The 18698-nt window shown below is 36.8% G+C and overlaps 1 protein-coding gene across 8 annotated transcripts in view; it reads left to right on the forward strand.

The window, feature by feature from the left end:
* TAB3 (TGF-beta activated kinase 1/MAP3K7 binding protein 3) overlaps positions 1–17299 on the forward strand; it is a 42166-nt gene extending 24867 nt beyond the window's left edge. For 4 of the 8 annotated variants that reach the window (XM_040649772.2, XM_416787.8, XM_046903184.1 and 1 more), the window contains exons 3-7: positions 1483–2932; positions 5999–6159; positions 7453–7546; positions 8246–8329; positions 12668–17299. In XM_040649772.2, the coding sequence (XP_040505706.1) occupies positions 1483–2932; positions 5999–6159; positions 7453–7546; positions 8246–8329; positions 12668–12816 (1938 nt within the window). In that variant the 3' untranslated portion in view covers positions 12817–17299. Of the gene's footprint in view, positions 1–1482; positions 2933–5998; positions 6171–7452; positions 7547–8245; positions 8330–12667 lie in introns of those variants that run through there. The other 4 variants (XM_040649783.2, XM_015302232.4, XM_015302248.3 and 1 more) reach the window with 4 other exon arrangements.
* Positions 17300–18698: the final 1399 nt, after the last annotated feature.

Genomic DNA, 18698 nt, shown 5'->3' on the forward strand with positions numbered 1-18698 from the left:
GGTGCAGAGTTTTTGAGTCTGTGTAGTTCATTATTGTAGTTTGAAAACTTTCTAGTAGTCTACTTAGAGCATCAGTTTTCATTCTTCTGTTACTTGCTTTTTTTTTTTTTTTTTTTTTTACACACAAAGGTGTTACCATTTTTCTTTACATTTATCCTTTTACTTGTCTGCTGATTATTCATCCTTGCCTATGTGATATGTGATTGTATGCACACAGGAGTAAGGAGAGTGGCTAACAGTATGGTTATTGATGGTAGCATCAATAGGAGATTTTGCTCAGTGGCACCTTCCTCCACAATAAGGAACTGGCCTTACCTAGAAATTTAAGGTTTTTTTGTCTACACGGCATAGATGAAGTCCTCTCTTTATGAAGTCCTTCAGATGGCATGGAACTGATGGCAACAATTAGCTTTTTTTCTTTTTTTTTGAGGCTGTTGTCTTGACACTGTGGTGCTGATTATTATTACATTTCCAAATGTTCTGTTTTTAAGTATGAGTATTCCCATCAACCGTTGGAGTCTGGAGTCTGGCACGGTAGCTTGGCATGGAGGAGAAATAAGCTAGTATATGTATCTGCACAGTGAAAGTAATACAGAATTAAAAGCTGGACTGTTCTCTCTTGTTTTATTCAGGGGTATGTTTTCGTCTGTGTTAGTCAGATACTCAAAACTTCACAGAATTTCACTAGGTCATCTGCACTGTAGGATTAAGAGATGAAGCTAAAATGAGTAGAGAGGGCAGAAAGGGAAAGGGAGTGTCCCATTTTATATTTGATTTGATTTATGATTTAATGTCTGTATATTCAATTGCTGGCACCACAGAACAAAGCCCTTACAAGGGTTATTTAGTTTCCTCACTGATTAAAACGAATAAACCTCTTTTTAGCTTTGAGCCTGGAATTCTTCAGGACAGTTGAAATTTATGTCATAATTGTAAGGGGCCTTAGGGAATTGCCAATGCACTTTCAAGCTACACTAATTCTGGCTTCAGGTAGTTCTTTTTAAGATGCTAAATTCTATCTCAAGAAGCTGACTTCAAACGTTGGAGTTCTAAACTTTCAAGTAAAGAGATGTACTTAGGTAAACAGTAAAATGTTACCAGTGTTTTTGTTTGGACTATCCAGAGTTTGCAGTTTTAGTCTAATTTAACTTTGTGTTGTTAGAAATAGTTAATTGTATATTCTTGTTCTTTGCCTTCCCTCATACTAGACTTGATGTGATATTTAGGTGTCATACCATAGGCAGTGTTACTGCATCTAGCTTTTTGCTAGATGTAATTGTGAGCTATATACTACTTGCAGACTATGCCTAGTCAGTATTACCTTTATTTCAAAATTCTTATCTGTCATCTACAATGAAATATAGAAATGAAATACTAGAATTCATCGCAGCTCCAGTTGAATGTATGTTGAACTTTGAACAGTGTTCTTTTTTTTTTTTTTTTTGCTATTAAATTGTAATAGATGTCTCTTCTTATTTGTAGAACAACAACAACCTGGATGCCTGTTGTCGAGCCCTCGCACAGGAGAGCAACAAATACTTATACATGGAGTACCATAGCCCTGATGACACCAGAATGAATAGAAATAGCCTTTTGCACATTAATCTGGGTATTCATCCTCATACCAGCTATCATGCAGGGGATGGAGCTCAACTTAATGGTGGTCGTACACTGGTACATAGTTCAAGTGATGGACATATTGATCCACAACGCACAGCAGGTAAACAGCTGATATGCTTAGTTCAAGAACCACATTCTGCTCCCGCTGTTGTGGCAGCTTCTCCTAATTACAATCCATTTTTCATGAATGACCAGAATAGAAATGCAGCTACTCCTCCTCCACAGCCACCTCCACAGCCATCTTCCATACAACCAGGAATGAACACGTCTGCTATGCAAGGCCCTCCTCCCACGTATATGCACATACCTCGGTACAGTACAAATCCCATTACTGTTACAGTATCACAAAACCTCCCCTCTGGACAGAGTGTACCCAGAGCTCTACAAATTCTTCCACAGATTCCAAGCAATCTTTATGGGACTCCTGGCTCTATTTATATTAGACAAACATCTCAAAGTTCTTCAGGACGACAGACTCCTCAGAATACACCGTGGCATTCATCGCCACAGGGCCCAGTTCCACATTATACTCCCCGTCCTCTACCTGTGTATCCACATCAACAGAACTACCAACCTTCTCAGTATTCTCCTAAACAACCCCAGATCCCTCAGACAGCCTTTAGATCACCACCGGCATCCCAGTGCCCCTCTCCCTTTGGCTCTCCTCAACACCAGGTTCAGCCTCAGTTGAGTCATCAGGGTTCACATGTTTTTATGCCTCCTAGTCCTTCAAATGTCCCTCCTCATCCATATCAGCAAGCATCGCAGACTTTTCAAAAACAAGGCAGTCACTCTGTATCGTATCTTCCTCCTTTTGCTGGACCTAGTTTATCCAAAGGTTCCATGAATAAAATAGAAATTACAGTTGAACCACCGCAAAGACCTGGGACTGCAATGAACAGAAGTCCTTCACCAATAAGTAATCAACCATCTCAACGAAACCAGCACCCACTGTATGCAGCCACTACTCCTCCTTCAAGCTCTCCATCAAGAGGTATGTCGGGTCAACCCAAACCTCCATTTAGTGTTAATCCAGTATATATTACCTACACTCAACCAACTGGACCTACAGGTGCACCAACACAGTCTCCTCGGGTAATGGTATCTCAGCCAAACCCAACTATTTTTAAAATCACAGTAGGTCGAGCACCGACTGAGAATCTTTTAAATTTAGTGGACCAAGAAGAGCGTACTGCAGCACCAGAACCTATTCAGCCTATTTCTGTAATCCCAGGATCTGGAGGAGAAAAAGGAAGCCATAAGTATCAGAGAAGTTCTAGTTCTGGATCGGATGACTATGCTTACACTCAAGGTAATTGTTTTACTCTGAACACTGTTTTCTGTGAAATGCGTTTTCAGCTTGATTTTGATATTTACTAAGTGGGAAATACCAAATCAGTATAGAGAAAAACACAAATCACAACAAAGATAATCTAATCAGCTTATGTTCTCTTTACAAAATTGTACCAAATATTGATCTAACGCGTAAAGAATTTCTGAAGCTCAGAAAGTTGCTGTGCTTTTTACAAAATAGGTTTTCTTAAGAGAATGCTGCAGCTAACATATGCCAAATGTCTGATTTGTAACTTGTGCATTCAATAACTATGTTATTGTTTTATTATTTATTATATAGCTTATATATTTTTGTTCGAAGGATTTTGCAGCACATAGATTTGTTCAGTACTGGGTCCATTGTAAAAGCTGAAACAAAGCTCTGTAAGGAATTTTAATCCAATTTATTTGGTTTAGATTGAAGAGTATTAAATGAAAGGGAGAACTGCAATTAAAATTACTTCTCAGGACGATACCATTTTTTATTATTATTTTTTTTTATGAGCATGTAGTTATTTTGAAGGACTTCTTGCACTTAGAATTTTCAAAGCAAAAGCTAGGCAGATAGGCTTTAGGGTGTGTATTCTGCTGCATAGGGACAGAATGTAGTTAGTTTTAATGCCATATGTAAATAAAGGATTAACGAAAAGTATTTGAAAATAAGCAGTAACGAAATTTAGCCTTTAGCTGAAAACCACTTTTCTCCAGGTAACTTGCTTTAGAGATTTGAAACATATTTTAAATGGAATTAAATGAATCAGACTGCAAGCATTCAAACCAATCAGTTGGGTTAATGACACAGCGATTATCAGCAGCAAATATTTAATGAATGTGCTTTGTTTCTAAATCTGAGTTTGAAAAAGAATCTACTCCTATATTGCTCCTTTTAGCCTTCTTCTCAGATTGAGAGATATGAAGCAATGCTTATAATCCTGTGCTTTAGTTCTTGATTTGTTATTTTGCTTTGTGTCTGTTGAGCTATTTTAGCTAGTCAACAGAGCTGTCCTGTATCTGGTTAGACCCAATTAGAAGTCTTATTTAGAGAAAACACTGGTAGGTCTGTAACTCATTGCTCATATGCTTTCTTTGGTAATTTTTCTATTGCAACTTCATTAAAGGCAGTCAATTATGTAAGAAAACTGTAACTAGCTTCACATAATTGAGGATAAAAAAAATGTTCTGAAATGTAGAGATCCGTTTTTGTTTGAAGCTTTAGGCTAGATTTCTGTATTTTGTAAAAACAGTAAGATTTGCTAGTATGTACTCGTTGGGCTATCTGCTTTTGTGGTAATACCACAGCAAGAGTTTAATTAGTGTTTGGTGTAGATGCACTGTGAACTCTTTACAATTTATTTCTGTTAAAGAATAAACATAGTTTTCGCTACCACAAAGAGGCCTAAAGAAGACTACCCTTAACAGCTTTATATAGGGAGCAAGATTACTTAATTTCCTTCTGAATATGAGCCATTGTGAAAACTGTTACCAAAAAGCCATGTCTATGCTTCCAGTGTTTCTTTGTAGCAGGGGTCAAGTTTCTATCAGTTGTACTAAGGCATAATGCCAAGCTATGTAATGAAGACATATGCAGTATTAAAATCGGAGAAATCATGGAAAAAAGAGGATTTGATTTTTAACAGTGGCAAATCATACAGCTGATATCTATTTCTTTTTAAATCTGTTATCTCTTGAACTCTATTTTGAATGACTGACATAGATTTGACTTATTTCAAGAAGATGATTTTGTTCAGTAATATTGGCACATGTGTTATAAAAATATCTGTTGGTGTTCTTCAAGACTTACAGTGTTTATTCTTTGACTTTGAATTGGTGGATCCATACAAGTCGAAAGTAAGGTGCTGTTGTTTTGCACAGAGTACTGACATTGGATAAAAATATTGTCATTTTATTCGCCTGTTTTTTATCCTCCTCTGGTAAGCTGCATCATACTGTTGCTTTTTTTTTTTATTTTATTTTATTTTTTCCCAGCTAGTATGCAAGTACTTCTTTTTTTAATTTGCTTGGACAGAAGTGAAGAAAAGGACGAGTGCTGGCTGGTACTTAATATGAAATAGCATTTTTCAGATTCTACGGTGTCTTCAGTGTGCTGAAGGATTGTTACTTTAGTAGCATGCTTGTCTGAATACTGGCAGCAAATTTCTCTTATTTTTCTCTGTCCTGGTAGGCTTTCATCAGGTAAAAATACATGGATCGGAAAGTGCTAAGCATCACACTAATTAACTTGGCCAATTTTGCATCATGATGGAATACTGAGAAATATTTTCCTGAAAAAAATGAATATAATTTTCTAGGTAGTATAAATTTGTTTATTTCAGCAGGGAGAAATGAGAGGGCAGCAAATTGTAGAATTAATGACTTTGAAGGACCTAAGCTCTCCACCAGCTATGCTTTTTTGTTTATTTCCCTTTCAGGATTCACATGTCTAGTCTGTTCTATTGAAGTTCTGTAGTTCTGCCTTTGAGCAGTGGTGAACTTGTAGCACTGAGAAATTTAGTACACTCGAAAAAGCTAAAAATACTTAAAGATGTTATTGTATTATCTGTAATAGTACTGAAAAAAAAATCAGCTATTCAGGACCGACATTTGGCTGATGTCTTAAGGCTACTCTGTCAGACACTACTGAACACCGGCAATGAAGTGTGTGTTATCTTCTGATCTTACATCTGGTATTTAATTTTCTGTCAGTATAGTATTAACATAACTAGATTGCTGTTTCATCCTGAGAAGTTGTCTCCTTGTACAGGTGCCTTTCTGTTTTTGAGACAAGAAACGCCAAAAAAAGAAGCATTGACCAAAATGGTAATATCAACTTGAAGTTACTAAAATGTATTTTTATTCTGGAAGAATCTTGTCCAAAACTGTAGTTCATTTGGCATGGAAGCATCTTCACACTGGTATTTGGCTGCATGTTTATGATCACTTTTTTTTTTTCCAGAAAGGTCACTCGTGAATACTATATATAAACTAAAAGTTCAGCATTCCAAGTTTTTTTTATGTTAGTAACTATTTCTTCCATGTGAAAAATTAGCCTTGCTATTACATCAACGAGCAAGGATGGAGAGATTAGCAAAGGAACTGAAGCTTGAGAAAGAAGAGCTTGAACGCCTGAAAGCTGAAGTCAATGGTATGGAGCATGATCTAATGCAGAGGAGACTTCGAAGAGTTAGCTGTACAACTGCAATTCCAACAGTAAGCAATTTGTTAGTATTTAAATTCAAGATACAAATTTCTTATCCTTTCATAAGCTAAAGTACAATATACTCCCAAAATCTTCAATGCTTGGAAATGGTTTTTCTCTAAGTTCTTGGCTTGTAGGAAACTAGTTCTGATAATTTAAGAAATGTGTGTCTGACTTTTTTAGGTTTCACAACAGTATTTCTGAGAATTGTTTTTGTGCTTTGGGCCATGGAACAGATAGTTACTTTCTTAACCTATGGAAGTGTATATCCAAATCTGTTTATAGAGTCTGAGCCGTATCCAGCTTTGTTGTTGACATAGCAAAGCATCATGTTTTTTTTTAAACAGTATTTCACTGTATCACGGTATTTTGCTGTTTGTGTAGCTGCATCTTTTAGACATTCCATTTCCCATTTGGTATGTGCATGATGTGCCAAGTAACGGTTCGCCAGTGGTGTTGACTGAAATAGCTGGTACCTCACTCCTCTTTTCCGTGTTATTTCTTCCTATCTCTATGACTTCTAACCACTAGTGACTCTAGTCCAGACGTCTGTGTGACTCTGATAAGAGAACTCACCTGACTGAAAAATAGCTTTCAGTGTATGCAGTTGTTAGCCAAATCACTTCAGTCTTGTTCACTGTGCTCTCATAAACAATGCAGACAGATGTAGGCAGGAAAGCATACTATGCTTTAGTAACAACACACAGGCTGTTAGCTGCTGAAGTATGTAGCTGCTGTATGTCTCATCTGTCTTAGGTATACAGAGAGGTATCTGTCAGGTATGGTAAAGGCAGGAATACAGAAGACACTGTCTGAGCATGCAGAAATGAGGTTAGGAAAACCAAAGCCCAGCCTGCCCAGAATTGAGTCTGGCCAGGGCTTTCAAAGATCAGAAGTTTAAGTGAACTGCAGTTCATATTCCTTTTCTGGACACTTGTGATGTAAACTGATGTAGCAAGTCATCGTTTTATACAGATTTTTGTTAAAGTATGTGATTATTTTAGTCTTGCATCTACAAGACTGGTGTTTTACAAATGGATTTCAGTATTAACTTGTTCATTTTCTTTGGGTTTGTTTGTTAGTTTTTTCTTAGCACCTCTTCAAATGCCAGTAGGAGAATGTATCTTGAGGAAAGAAATTGAGTGGCAGGAAGGGGCGACAGTGTAATCTTGGTTGTTTTGTTCAGTGTCTTCTCTATACTCAGTTTCCAATAAAGCTGTTAACATAGATATAGCAATGTTATTTATACGTTGGATAAGTTGCTGACTCTCTTACAATTGCTGTCTTGGGTTATTTCTCCCTAGCCTGAGGAAATGACCAAACTGAGAAGCCTCAACAGACAGCTCCAGATAAATGTTGACTGTACACTGAAAGAAGTTGACCTCCTTCAGTCTAGAGGTATAGAACTGATAGTTTTTGAGAAACATAATTTAAATATAGTGTATATTTAAATAGGGGTATTCTAGGACTGTAATTAAAATAGAACGTTGTGTTTTTATTTATTTATTTTCAGTTTCAGCCTGGTAAACTTGACTTGCAAATTTTTCACTTGGCTAAATTAAATTACATTATCAAGTAAACAGTGACTTTGTCAAGAGTGAATCTAAAAATAGTCCTTACTTGGTAAAGATTCTTTATTTGATTTGTTTTATGTACCTCTAACGAAGTGATACAAATCAGAAACACAGGTAGCCACCAAGAAGTTGACAATTCTATTTAGGTATTTAAAATCCTTTCTGTGACCAAAACTTGACATAAATACAATTAAATAGATCAAAAACAATTAGTCCTCCATTTTTTTTTCTCCTCTCTTTTTAACTAAGACTGTCATGCAGAAGATTTGAGATTTCCCAGGTTTTTAAAACATTGCAGAATGTTAAACTGGAGTTGACGGTTCAGTATGGGATTGGCTTGCTAAAAATTGGTAGAATCAACACAAAACTGAAAATATGTGACAAAGGACTGTTGGGGAAAAGGCTGAAATAAAATGTAATGGTATAAAGATGTGTAAAATCTGAAGACTGTAGGTATTCACATCACTGGTTAGGCGTCTAAGTGACATTTACCCTATGCTTTCACACTTATCTTTTCTGACAGGTAACTTTGATCCGAAAGCCACATGTAACTTCTATGATAACATAGAGCCTGGTCCTGTTGTGCCACCAAAGCCATATAAAAAGGGTAGGTCAAATAACAAACCTCAGCTTGCCTTATCTGCATTGAGAAATGTTTTAATTTTTTTCTTTGTACAAAACAAACCATACCTTGTTTATATAACTGCAGTCAATGAGGTAGGTTGTTTCCAGTGTGAGTTCTGCTCCTATGTTTGTAAATACTGATATTCACTACTAGAAAAGGAGTTGAAAGTATACAAACTCTTAAAGCTTTAGCTAGAGCTTTCTAATTACATTTTTTTTATAAATACTTTTAGATTAAAACTTCTGTGTCAGGAGTTCTTTCTAGCTGTCTTCTAATACGTGCTTTAGGATTTTATAGTTTAACTTCTTAAAATCTGCATTTATTCTTTTAATTAACTTTAACTTTCCTGGCTGTGCTTTAACTTTGTGTTTAGAATATGAGTTTCACAGTAGCAGCCCTGAAGTTTGTGCTTTTTAGTGCAGCAAAGAGCCTCACATAATTTAAGGACTGTGATGAAGTAAGTTTTCTTATATGGGTCTGCAGTGTCCCACTTATTCAGGTTCGTTATTGGTCTCAGAAATCTTCTATACTATTTGAATAGCACATAGGGCTTCTATCTAGCTTAGGACTTGAGTTTTATGTGCACACAGGAGCTATGTATTTAGTCTTAGTTTTGTGGAGATTCAATCAGTACATCACAGAGTGATTCAGCTCACACTAAGTAGACACCTAGTGGCTGCAAAGCTCAGTAGCACTCTGGACATGAGTATATACAGGGGTTGTTTTGGAGCAGAATACCTTTTGTCTCAGTTATTTTTTGTTCAGGTGTTTACCTGTTTTTGTTGGGTTTTTTTTTTCAATTAGCTCTTGAAGTCTGTTGAAAGAATTAATTTCAAATGTTAGCAGATGTTTTTATATACTTTGTATCTTACCACCAAAACAACTGATACAGGATGCTGTGCTCTGTGCTCTTTTCTCTGAAAATGTTGTGTGATGAGCTTGCAGTAGTCTCCTCTTAATGCAAGTAGTGTGTACTAAAATTACTAGTAGAAAAACTTACTTTTCTGATGTAGTAGTTACATACTGTGCTTGAAAATCCAACTTCTATTTTTAATAATAATAACAGTAAATAATCTTAAAGCTTAAAACAAACAAAAAAAATTGGGATATGTTCCCTGTACAAGCGCTAGTGCACAATAAAGACCGAGCATCAGGTGAGCACTGGCACAAAAGCAGCTACTTGAATTCATGTTAAATTGCAGTGATCATGTGATTGATTCAAGGTACTTAGTGATGTTTAGCAAGATGCTCTCAATTACACTGGTCTATTTAATTTATTATTTCTAAGCAAAATAATGTGCAAGATTTGAATGAAATGTATGATTTTACTGACAGTTAGAAACAGTATTATGTGAGAATTTGTGTGACTTAAGACTAGCTTTTAGGTTTTGTCTGTCAACTTGATAGAGATGTGTTTTAGGGTTGGTATTTTGTATTTTGAGCTCAGCTTTTAACATAGATCTGTCAAGTTCGTTTTTCTCCTAGAAAAACCCATTTCCTTAATATTCAGTTAGGAAGGTATGGAAAGACAGGCAGGTCTGGGCAGACAAGGTTCTGCTCTGTGCTTCAAGCTGGCCAGTCAACATGAAGACAGGCTTGTGCCCGCACAACTTGCTTGCTTAGCAAGAATCTGTTTAGGCCACATACTGCTAATGTGATTATACTGCATCTGGGCTGGATATTTAAGCAAGGAAGGTACTTTTTTTTTTTTTTTTCCTTCCCTCTTTAAGTATGTCTTTGAAAACAAACTTAGGTGTTATTTGCACTAACGTTGTCAGCCATCTGTTAGATTTCTGAGCAGACGATATTGAGCAATGTGTGCACTTTGAATCACAAATTGCTGTGCTTTCTTTTTTTTACAACATAAGTTGTTTTTGTTTGTTTTTAATCTGTTGATGTCTGTTTAGCAGATGGATATTTTAACCTTTACCTTTTAAGTAATTCTAACATTGTTTGGAATATTAACATTTTGTAAAATGTTGGGTTTTCACATCTGAGAAAGTTTGGTTATTTTTTCATCTGAGATAGCCTGAGGTCTTGAAGTGTTGATAGGATACATCAGAAAACCTTTCTTGGTTCCTTCCATGGGTTAAAATCCAATGCATAATCATACATGTATTAATATGTACTGATGTTTATGAATGAAAACAGATTTAAGTACTGCTTAGCACATGCCTGTTGGAAAGCTGTAACAGAGCCCTTTGGTCTTTTCAAGGATCTACTTGGTAGAATGCTGTGGGATAGGGCCTTGGAGTCCAAGAAAGCTAGTTTAACATTCAGTTGTCACCTCATCCAAGTTCATGAGCGATGCACCCAATCTGACAGATTTGATTGTGAGGCTGCTCTGTATGATCTTTGATGGATTGTGGCAACTCGGAGAAGCGCCCAAAGACTGGAGGAAAGCAGATGTCATTCCTGTCTTCATGAGGGTAAAGAATGAAGATGCAGGGAACTACAGGCCTTAATCCTTGAGAAGGTGTTGGAAAAACTCATCTTGGAGACCCTTTTCAGGCTCTTGAAAGATAAGAAAATAATCAGAAGTAGTTAGCATGGATTAACTAAGAGGAAGTGATGCCTGTCCAGCCTGATAAGCTTCTGTAATACAATGACCAGCCTGATAGGTGATGCGAGAGCATTGAATATTGTCTTCCTGGATTTAATAAGGCTTTAGACGGTGCCCCCCTTCCCCCCCATAACATCCTCATAAAGTACCTGATGAAGTATGGGCTGGCTGAGGAGACAGTGAGATGGATTGAAAACTCACTAACGGGCCAGGACAAGAGGGTGGTGATCAGATCCATGGCATCTAATTGAAGAAAAGTGACAAGAGGAGTACCCTAGGGACCAGTACTTAGCCCAGTCCTTTTAGCAACTTCATTAATGATCTGAGCATTGTTGTAGAGTGCACCCTCCCTGAATTTGCACGTGACATGAAACTGGGAGGAGTGGCTGATCCATCAGAAGGCCACGCAGCCATCCAGAGGGGCCTGGACAGGCTGGAGAAATGGACTGACAAGGACCTCATGAAGTTCCAAGTCTGGCACTGGAGAGGAACAACCCAATGTAGCAGTACAGGCGAGGGGCTGTCCAGCTGCAAACCAACTTGTCAGAAAGGACTCTGGGAGTGTGGGTGGAGACACCATGTTGAACATGAGTCAGCAATGTGCTCATGGCTCTAAGAACACTAACAGTACTCTGTTATTTATCCTAACTCTGTTAGGCTGTATTAGGCAAAGTTTTGCCAGCAGGTCAAGACAGATGATCCTTCCCCTCTACTCAGCACTGATAAGGTTGTACCTGGAGTGCTGTGATCGGTTCCTGGCTGCCCAGTAGAAGAAAGACTTAAAATAGTAGAAGGAGTGCAATGTAAGACTGAACATTATCAAAGGACTGGAGCACTTCTCCAGCAAGGAGAGGTTGAGAGAGCTGAGACTGTTCAGCATGGAGAAGAGGAGGCTCAGGGGGATCTCAATGTGTATAAATAACTGAAAGGAGGGTGCAAAGAAGGCGGAGCTAGGCTTAATGGTGCCAAGTGCTGAGACGAGAGGCAATGTTCCATCTAAATGTTAGGAAACAGTTTGTCACTGTGAGTGACTGAGTACTGGCATAGATTGCAGAGAGAGGCTGTGGAGTCTCCTTCCTCTGAGATCTTCAAAAGCTGCCTGGACATGGTCTTGAGCAACCTGTTCTAGGTGTCCATTCTTGAGCACAGGGTTGGACCAAATGATCTCCAGAGTTTTCTTCCAACCTCAACGGTTCAGTGATTCTGTGAATAAAAAGCAATCATCTTGTTTTGACATAGGCCTGTCATTTTATCAGGTGAGTTGGACTTGACGCTCTCTTGAGGTCCCTTCCAACCCCCACGATTCTGTGATTCTTCCTCCTGGATAAATACTAGAAAATACATAGAATGTATATTGTTTGTCAAGCTATTTGAAGGAACTGATTTATAGTCATCTTTCACTTTGGATAGAAGTAAGGTTATTGGAATTTAAAATGTGGTAGGAGACTTATATAGATATCAGGTCATTCTTAACAGGATGATGTTGGACTGCTAGTAAAAAACTTCATTATGTTTTAAGCTATTAAACGTTTAGCAGTATCCAGGATCTAACAGTAGTGACTTGTTTTTGTTTATAATATAGTATGGTTAAGTGACTCTTTACAGAAGTAAAATACTTAAAATAATCAAATTTCACAAATTGGTTTAGATGTGCTGTAGGAAAAAAAAATAGTATTATCTATGTAGAAAAATTACCCATCCTCCTTCTCTTCTAAAATAAGAAAAAAGACTTTTTCCTTTTTCCTTTCTTTTTTTAGAACATCCAAACAATTCCAAACAGACTGCACGGACTCAGCCAAGAGATGAAGACTTTGAAGGAGCTCCATGGAATTGTGATAGCTGCACCTTTCTAAATCACCCAGCACTAAACCGCTGTGAGCAGTGTGAAATGCCACGATACACTTGAAAATCAAGAAGGGGCTTCATTGGGTTGAAAACAGGCTCTCAAGCCGACAGCTGTAGGAGAAGGAAACATGGGGAACCTTTCAGTCCATTTGCCCAGCCTTTGCTAGTCTACAATCTTCATAGTGCAAAGGGGTGGGGGAAATGTGTTAAGATGTTTCTGCTTTGTGACACGCTAAGAAGGAAATAAAGGTGAAATTCTTTCTTATCTTATTACAGTGAGCAAAGCAGAAAACAAAACCTGAAAATGTAAAAGGATTAATTTCTGGAAGAATGTATGCAGGAAAGCAAATAACTACTGGTGTTTAGTCCTGTGGTTGCAGTTACTGCTTAGTAGCTCTTAAAAAAAATAATAATAACTTAAAAAAAAAAATAAAAAAAATCAAGTTATAGGACTCTTAGTAATGGTGTGAAATGTTACACTGATCCCAAAAAACTGAAGAGCCAGAGTTGATTTAACCTGGCTTTACAGCTAGCTGGAAAACAAAGGCTCCCTGTGCTTCTCGATTGTAAGCTAATGAAAAAGAAGACAGGTAAATGCAAACATAAATTTTTCAATGTATAGAAAGAGGAGGGGAAAAAGAAAACATAAAAATACCCTTCTCCTTGTTGTTTTTGTTTTGTTTTGTTTTTTTGTAATTGCTGCTTTTTTCAGGGTAATTTATGTCTACAAAAAATTACTGTTTGAAATAGTGACCTAAGGTGACTAGACGAGATACTGTGTGAGTGTTACAGAGAGTTTAAATCAGAGGTAATTTCTTACAATCCCTTTTGCTTGTACAGTGCTCACCTGGCTGTGTCAACATTGGTAATAAACAAAGAATGAATTCTACCATATTATGTATGAAAATACTACTGCATGCTTTCATTAGACCATTGTGTTTAAAAGCGAAAAGTATGCTTTTATATACAACAATTTTCTAAGACTGTGCTGTAGCAGCACAGTGACATATGCCAAACACAGACTACTTCAGATTTGGTTTGAAAGACTTGAGCTCAGCCATGATTATGTATGAGAAGTGTTTGTACCCAGTTTCTTAGGCTTTTTCAGCTTCCTATTTATGAAGAATTCATGATGTTTGCAGCACAGAAGGTACCTTGTGCCCCAGTTCAAAGTTAGCAGAAAAAATAATTAATCAGTTAGCTCTTCAGTTCAGGTTTATTTGCACATTGTTAATAAACCAGCCTGTATAAAGTAGCAGATGGCAGATCTTGAAAAAAAAAATTACACACTGCATTCTTTTTATTTTGATCAGGAAATATTTGCCATAGGTTGAAGAACACAAGACTTGCAGCTGAAAATCATACTGCTACTTTCATGCATACGATCTACTGTATTATAAAGGTGATCTTCAGTTTGTCTGAATGCTTCAGATTGCTGTAATAAAGCACTCATTATTTTTGGAATTGAACTTGGTTTTGGGCAGCTGAATGATTGTGTTTCAAAACTGCGACTGAGTAGGATGTTTTCTGTACTGTTCAGAAGCCGGTACAGTGCATTGGAGGTTTTATGGTGTAACTTCTTCAAGAATCAGAGACTGAAGCTAAGCACGTCAGCTGAATTCTGGTAATTGACTTCACAACTGTGAGGTAAAACATGCTAGCTAAACCTCACCAGGAGAGATTCAAACTGTTTCATTGTAAATTGTTCTTAATTCACGGCAATCCTATTCACATGATCAATTACCACAATTCATTTGATGCGTGATAACGTTTTTAAGCTGTGGTAGAACAATCATGTCTGAATCCTTATTTAAAAGCAGGCAGCACTTGTAAGAGGTGGGTGGAGGAAAATTTATCTCATCTTCACTGCTCAATCTGGCGTTTTCTCTCCCTGCAGTTTATAATGGTGATGGTAAAAAATAAACTGTGACCTTAGATGAGGAACCAGTATTTGATCTGGCATTTTTCAATATGTTCTTGCACTAATTAAATCTTCAGCATAATTTTAAATAAGCTAAAAGAACTCCAGGAATCTGTGTGCACCACTGATGAGCAAAACAAAGTCGAAGGCATCGGAGATAGTTTCTCTCTCTTCCCTTCCTTCTCTTTTATGCTATGTGAGGAATTCATCATGTGAGGGGGAATCACTGTCCGCATAAAGTTAGAAAACAACTATTAATTGTGTTCACGTAAGTGGACATGTTGACAATACTGATAACGAGAAAACAGATGAGCAGAAGCATTATACCTAGGATAAGCAATACCACTGCTGTTACTGGCTGCATAATGAATTACTCAGAACAATACCAGTAACTTCATGACTTTTCTATCATGATGCCTTTGCCTTCGTATTATTTCAATTTTCTATTCATTTGTACTTGTGTTGAAATTCTAGAAGCGTTTGTTTGCTGGAATACAAAATGACAGCAATTAAAATGGCAGTCAGCAAATGAGAGTAGGTGTTGTGCATCGTTATAGTTGTCATTTTCAGACAGAATAGATGCTACTTTTGATTAAAAAGAAAAACACTTGCAGTCCAGTAATTCCCTGAACCAAAATAACCATAAATGTGTAGTGTCTGGTGTTAATGGAGACGTCTTAAGTCTTAGCCATAGCTGCACCAGAAGAAAAAGAAGGCTGCCTTGACACCAAGATACTTTTTGGAAGACTGAGTCAGTGCCATTAAAATGCAAGTGAATTCCACTGTACCAACAGTTTTACTCCAGTTATTCACTTACTCTCATTTGTTGTTTGCACAGAAAAACAAAACAAACCCCTCCATTGTTTTCCTTTACTTGTAAAAGCCCTTGCAGAGACATTAATAGTGAAAACTTTACATGGTGCTTAAATATTTTTAGTTTCTTAGAATGTAAATTGTATTTTCAGCAATGATTCATTTTCCTTCTGAAAGCAGATGATGCAGGTGATTTCATACCCGAAATGAATTGTAGATTATGCCAAAAAAAGAGGTTTGGTTTGTGTAATATTTATTGAATGCACATAAAACCCTGATGTCGGCTGGCATATAAAAATGCACTGTATTGTATAAAACTTTTGTGTGTATGTGTGAATGGTGGGATGCTGATGCCGTTGTGTTGAGTTAATGCACTACTTGTTTTTTCTTTGTTTTCCTTAATGACGGAGCTCTCCCTCAAACATGTTACTAGATTGATAGAGTTTGTAACTGACTTGGACATTCGAATATTCAAAGTGATTTCACTGTTCACTGAAATTTTATAAAGCTAATTTTATATTTACTGTGCTATTAAGATGAAATCCCTATAAGTATAGAATACTACTGTAGTTCTTTAAAAGTTTATTTAGAGTGGGGCTTGTGGAAAATGATTCAGAGTATCGTAAACCAAAAAAAAAAAAAGAATTCTGAACTTTCAATCTACTTTTAATTTCATGTAATTATTAGTCTTGTTTGGTTGAAGAGGAAAGGGGTGGGAAGTCAAGCAAAAGGAAGTACTTTGTAAAATGTAGTCTTAGATCAGATTGCACTGTGTATATGTGTGTCTGTAGTATGTGTGTGTTCCTCTTGAAATCTGGGAGGCGTGGTGAAAAGGTGTAATAATTCTTAAAAGAGCTGGTCTCAGTACTTTCCGAGTATGTTACGCTACTAAGTCACATTTTTAAAAATACTCCTTCAGTTACTTTATCTCTCCCAGTTATGCATTTCTCATTTCAATTTCCAAATACTTCTGCATTTTAAATTGATTGTAAAAACCCCTTGAAACTGAAATAAAAATACTTGAGTTGCAATGGAGACAAGAAAAAATGAAAACAAAATCGAATGTTTTAAAAAAGAATGTGAGAATATTGTCATCAGGATGATAGTTGCTATTTAAAATTCAGTGATACACCCTAGAATGTGAAAATGACTATCCTGACAAGAAGTGGACCGTTGGACATAAACAATTCATCAGCTTCTTTGGCACAATAGAACTTATGTGCTCTGTACTACAACTCTCCATCCCGTAAAGAAAGAAGACGTGCACAGTTACACATCTCGTAGTCAGTACTGTTTCTATGTGCTGCTGCATTTGTTTTGTTTCAAAATGTCAGCGTTATTTGAAGCTGGCCATGACTGAATTTTGCCAGATTCTTCAGTTTGGGGCTTTCATTGCTGTTTATGTCCATCAGTATTAATGCGACTATTTTCTTGGTTTTGAATAATCATAAGTTGGTGGAGTTAATGCAATATTATAATCCTGGACTTTCAGTACATTTGAAACGATTTTAAAAAATTGTGTTCTTGGAATTTATTTATTTATGGTGGCACCAGTGTATCTAATCCATATTTCCTGCTGTGTGAAACCCTGTTAAATTTTTTTCATTAAAACAAGAAGACACGATCTTGTTTAATCCTGTATATATGGTGTCTACATTCTAGATTTGTGTATGCTGTGAATGAACTTATTACTAAGAGATGAAATTGTATAAAGGCATTCAGAGGCTATGCATGCATGGTACCTCCAGAAAGTGCATACTCCGAGTTGCAGACTCCTGCAAAATAAATTAATAAAACTAAGCAAACATCACATCCTGCATTTGTTCTTGTATATAGTAGGAGAGATTTAAAAATACAGCCTTCTTGCTTTCATCATCAAGTTGTCTCTAGTCTTCAGCTTGATCCTGCAGCTATAGCAAATCTCTTTCAGGGGGTGGGGATTTTCTTCTTGTGGTCAACGTGATTCTCATGAGGCAATGGCTGAATATTGAACTGAGGTCCAAATCCTGTTTCTCTGAATGTCGTCAGGTTGTATTAGCAGGTGTCCCACTGAGATGATGGGTATTCTGTGCAGTTCCTGGTGTAGAAACGGGGCACAGGATGTTCAGTGCTAGTAACTTTTTTCTTATTCCTGAATGGAACCTTGTTATTAAAGGAATAGCTTTATACACTTATAGCAGCTTTAGTTTGCAGTTTTGATTACAGGCATTCCCACTTATCCAACGCAGTATTGAGGATATGATAACAGAATTCTTTCTTCAGCTCCAGCCTCTAAGAGAAGGGCTTTGTGGCAGAGCAGAGAAGCTGAGTAACGTAAAAACAAATTGTCTGCATACCAGCTTATTAGTATATACTCTTAATAACCTTGACAGTTACAGTTCGCCATACCATATCGCTTGAAAGCTCTGTAGCTGTATTACAGCTGTATTTTTATTCACATCACAATTTCAGTCATAAAACGGATTCTGGTCTAAGAAACCTGCTTTTACATGTCATCTTTGCTCAACAAGTGTGTAAGAGCATAGTTGTGCATTCCTTTTTCTAAATTGAATTGACTTCTGTAGAAATTTCAGGTTAGGTTTGTATTTTGATCAAGCATTCAATTCTTTCATTTTAGAAATTGCTGCAATAGAAAGATTCTTTTTTAATTATTTATTTAGAAAAAAGGCTTTAAAATGTTAAGGTACCTTTGAAGTATGCTGTATTAACAGAGAAAAGTCCAGACTGAAAGGCATAAATCTAACAACAGTCACTGCCAGCTAATTTATTTTTTCCACTGAAGTATCTTTATCTTCACATAAAGCTGTTTGTGTTATTCATGAGCATTGCTTGGTTTTGACCTGTGAAATTTAGACAGATGATTTCTACCGTGATGTGTTACGTCTTCCAGGAATTACATCCCAGTTCTTCTAACTTGTCAAGGCGATCCATAGTGCTGGGTAAGTACTGCATTTTCTTTAATTTGCATTCTGTGTGGTTGTAAGTACACTTTATGGAAGCGTCCTCCTTCTAAAAACAATTTCATCTAACAACTGGGCTCAACATATATTAAATAGGTTACCTGAAACTTTGTAGAAACACTGTGAAGTTGTCATGAAAGGGCTGTGTTAATGTTTAAATTGACAGTAAAAAAAAAAAAAAAAAAGGGTCAGACCAGTAAAATTCTCTTCTGTTAGAAGTGCCATTTATTTTACGCAATATTCTTCCTT

This window comes from Gallus gallus, chromosome 1, assembly GCF_016699485.2.
Source record: "Gallus gallus isolate bGalGal1 chromosome 1, bGalGal1.mat.broiler.GRCg7b, whole genome shotgun sequence".
NCBI lineage: Eukaryota > Metazoa > Chordata > Aves > Galliformes > Phasianidae > Gallus > Gallus gallus.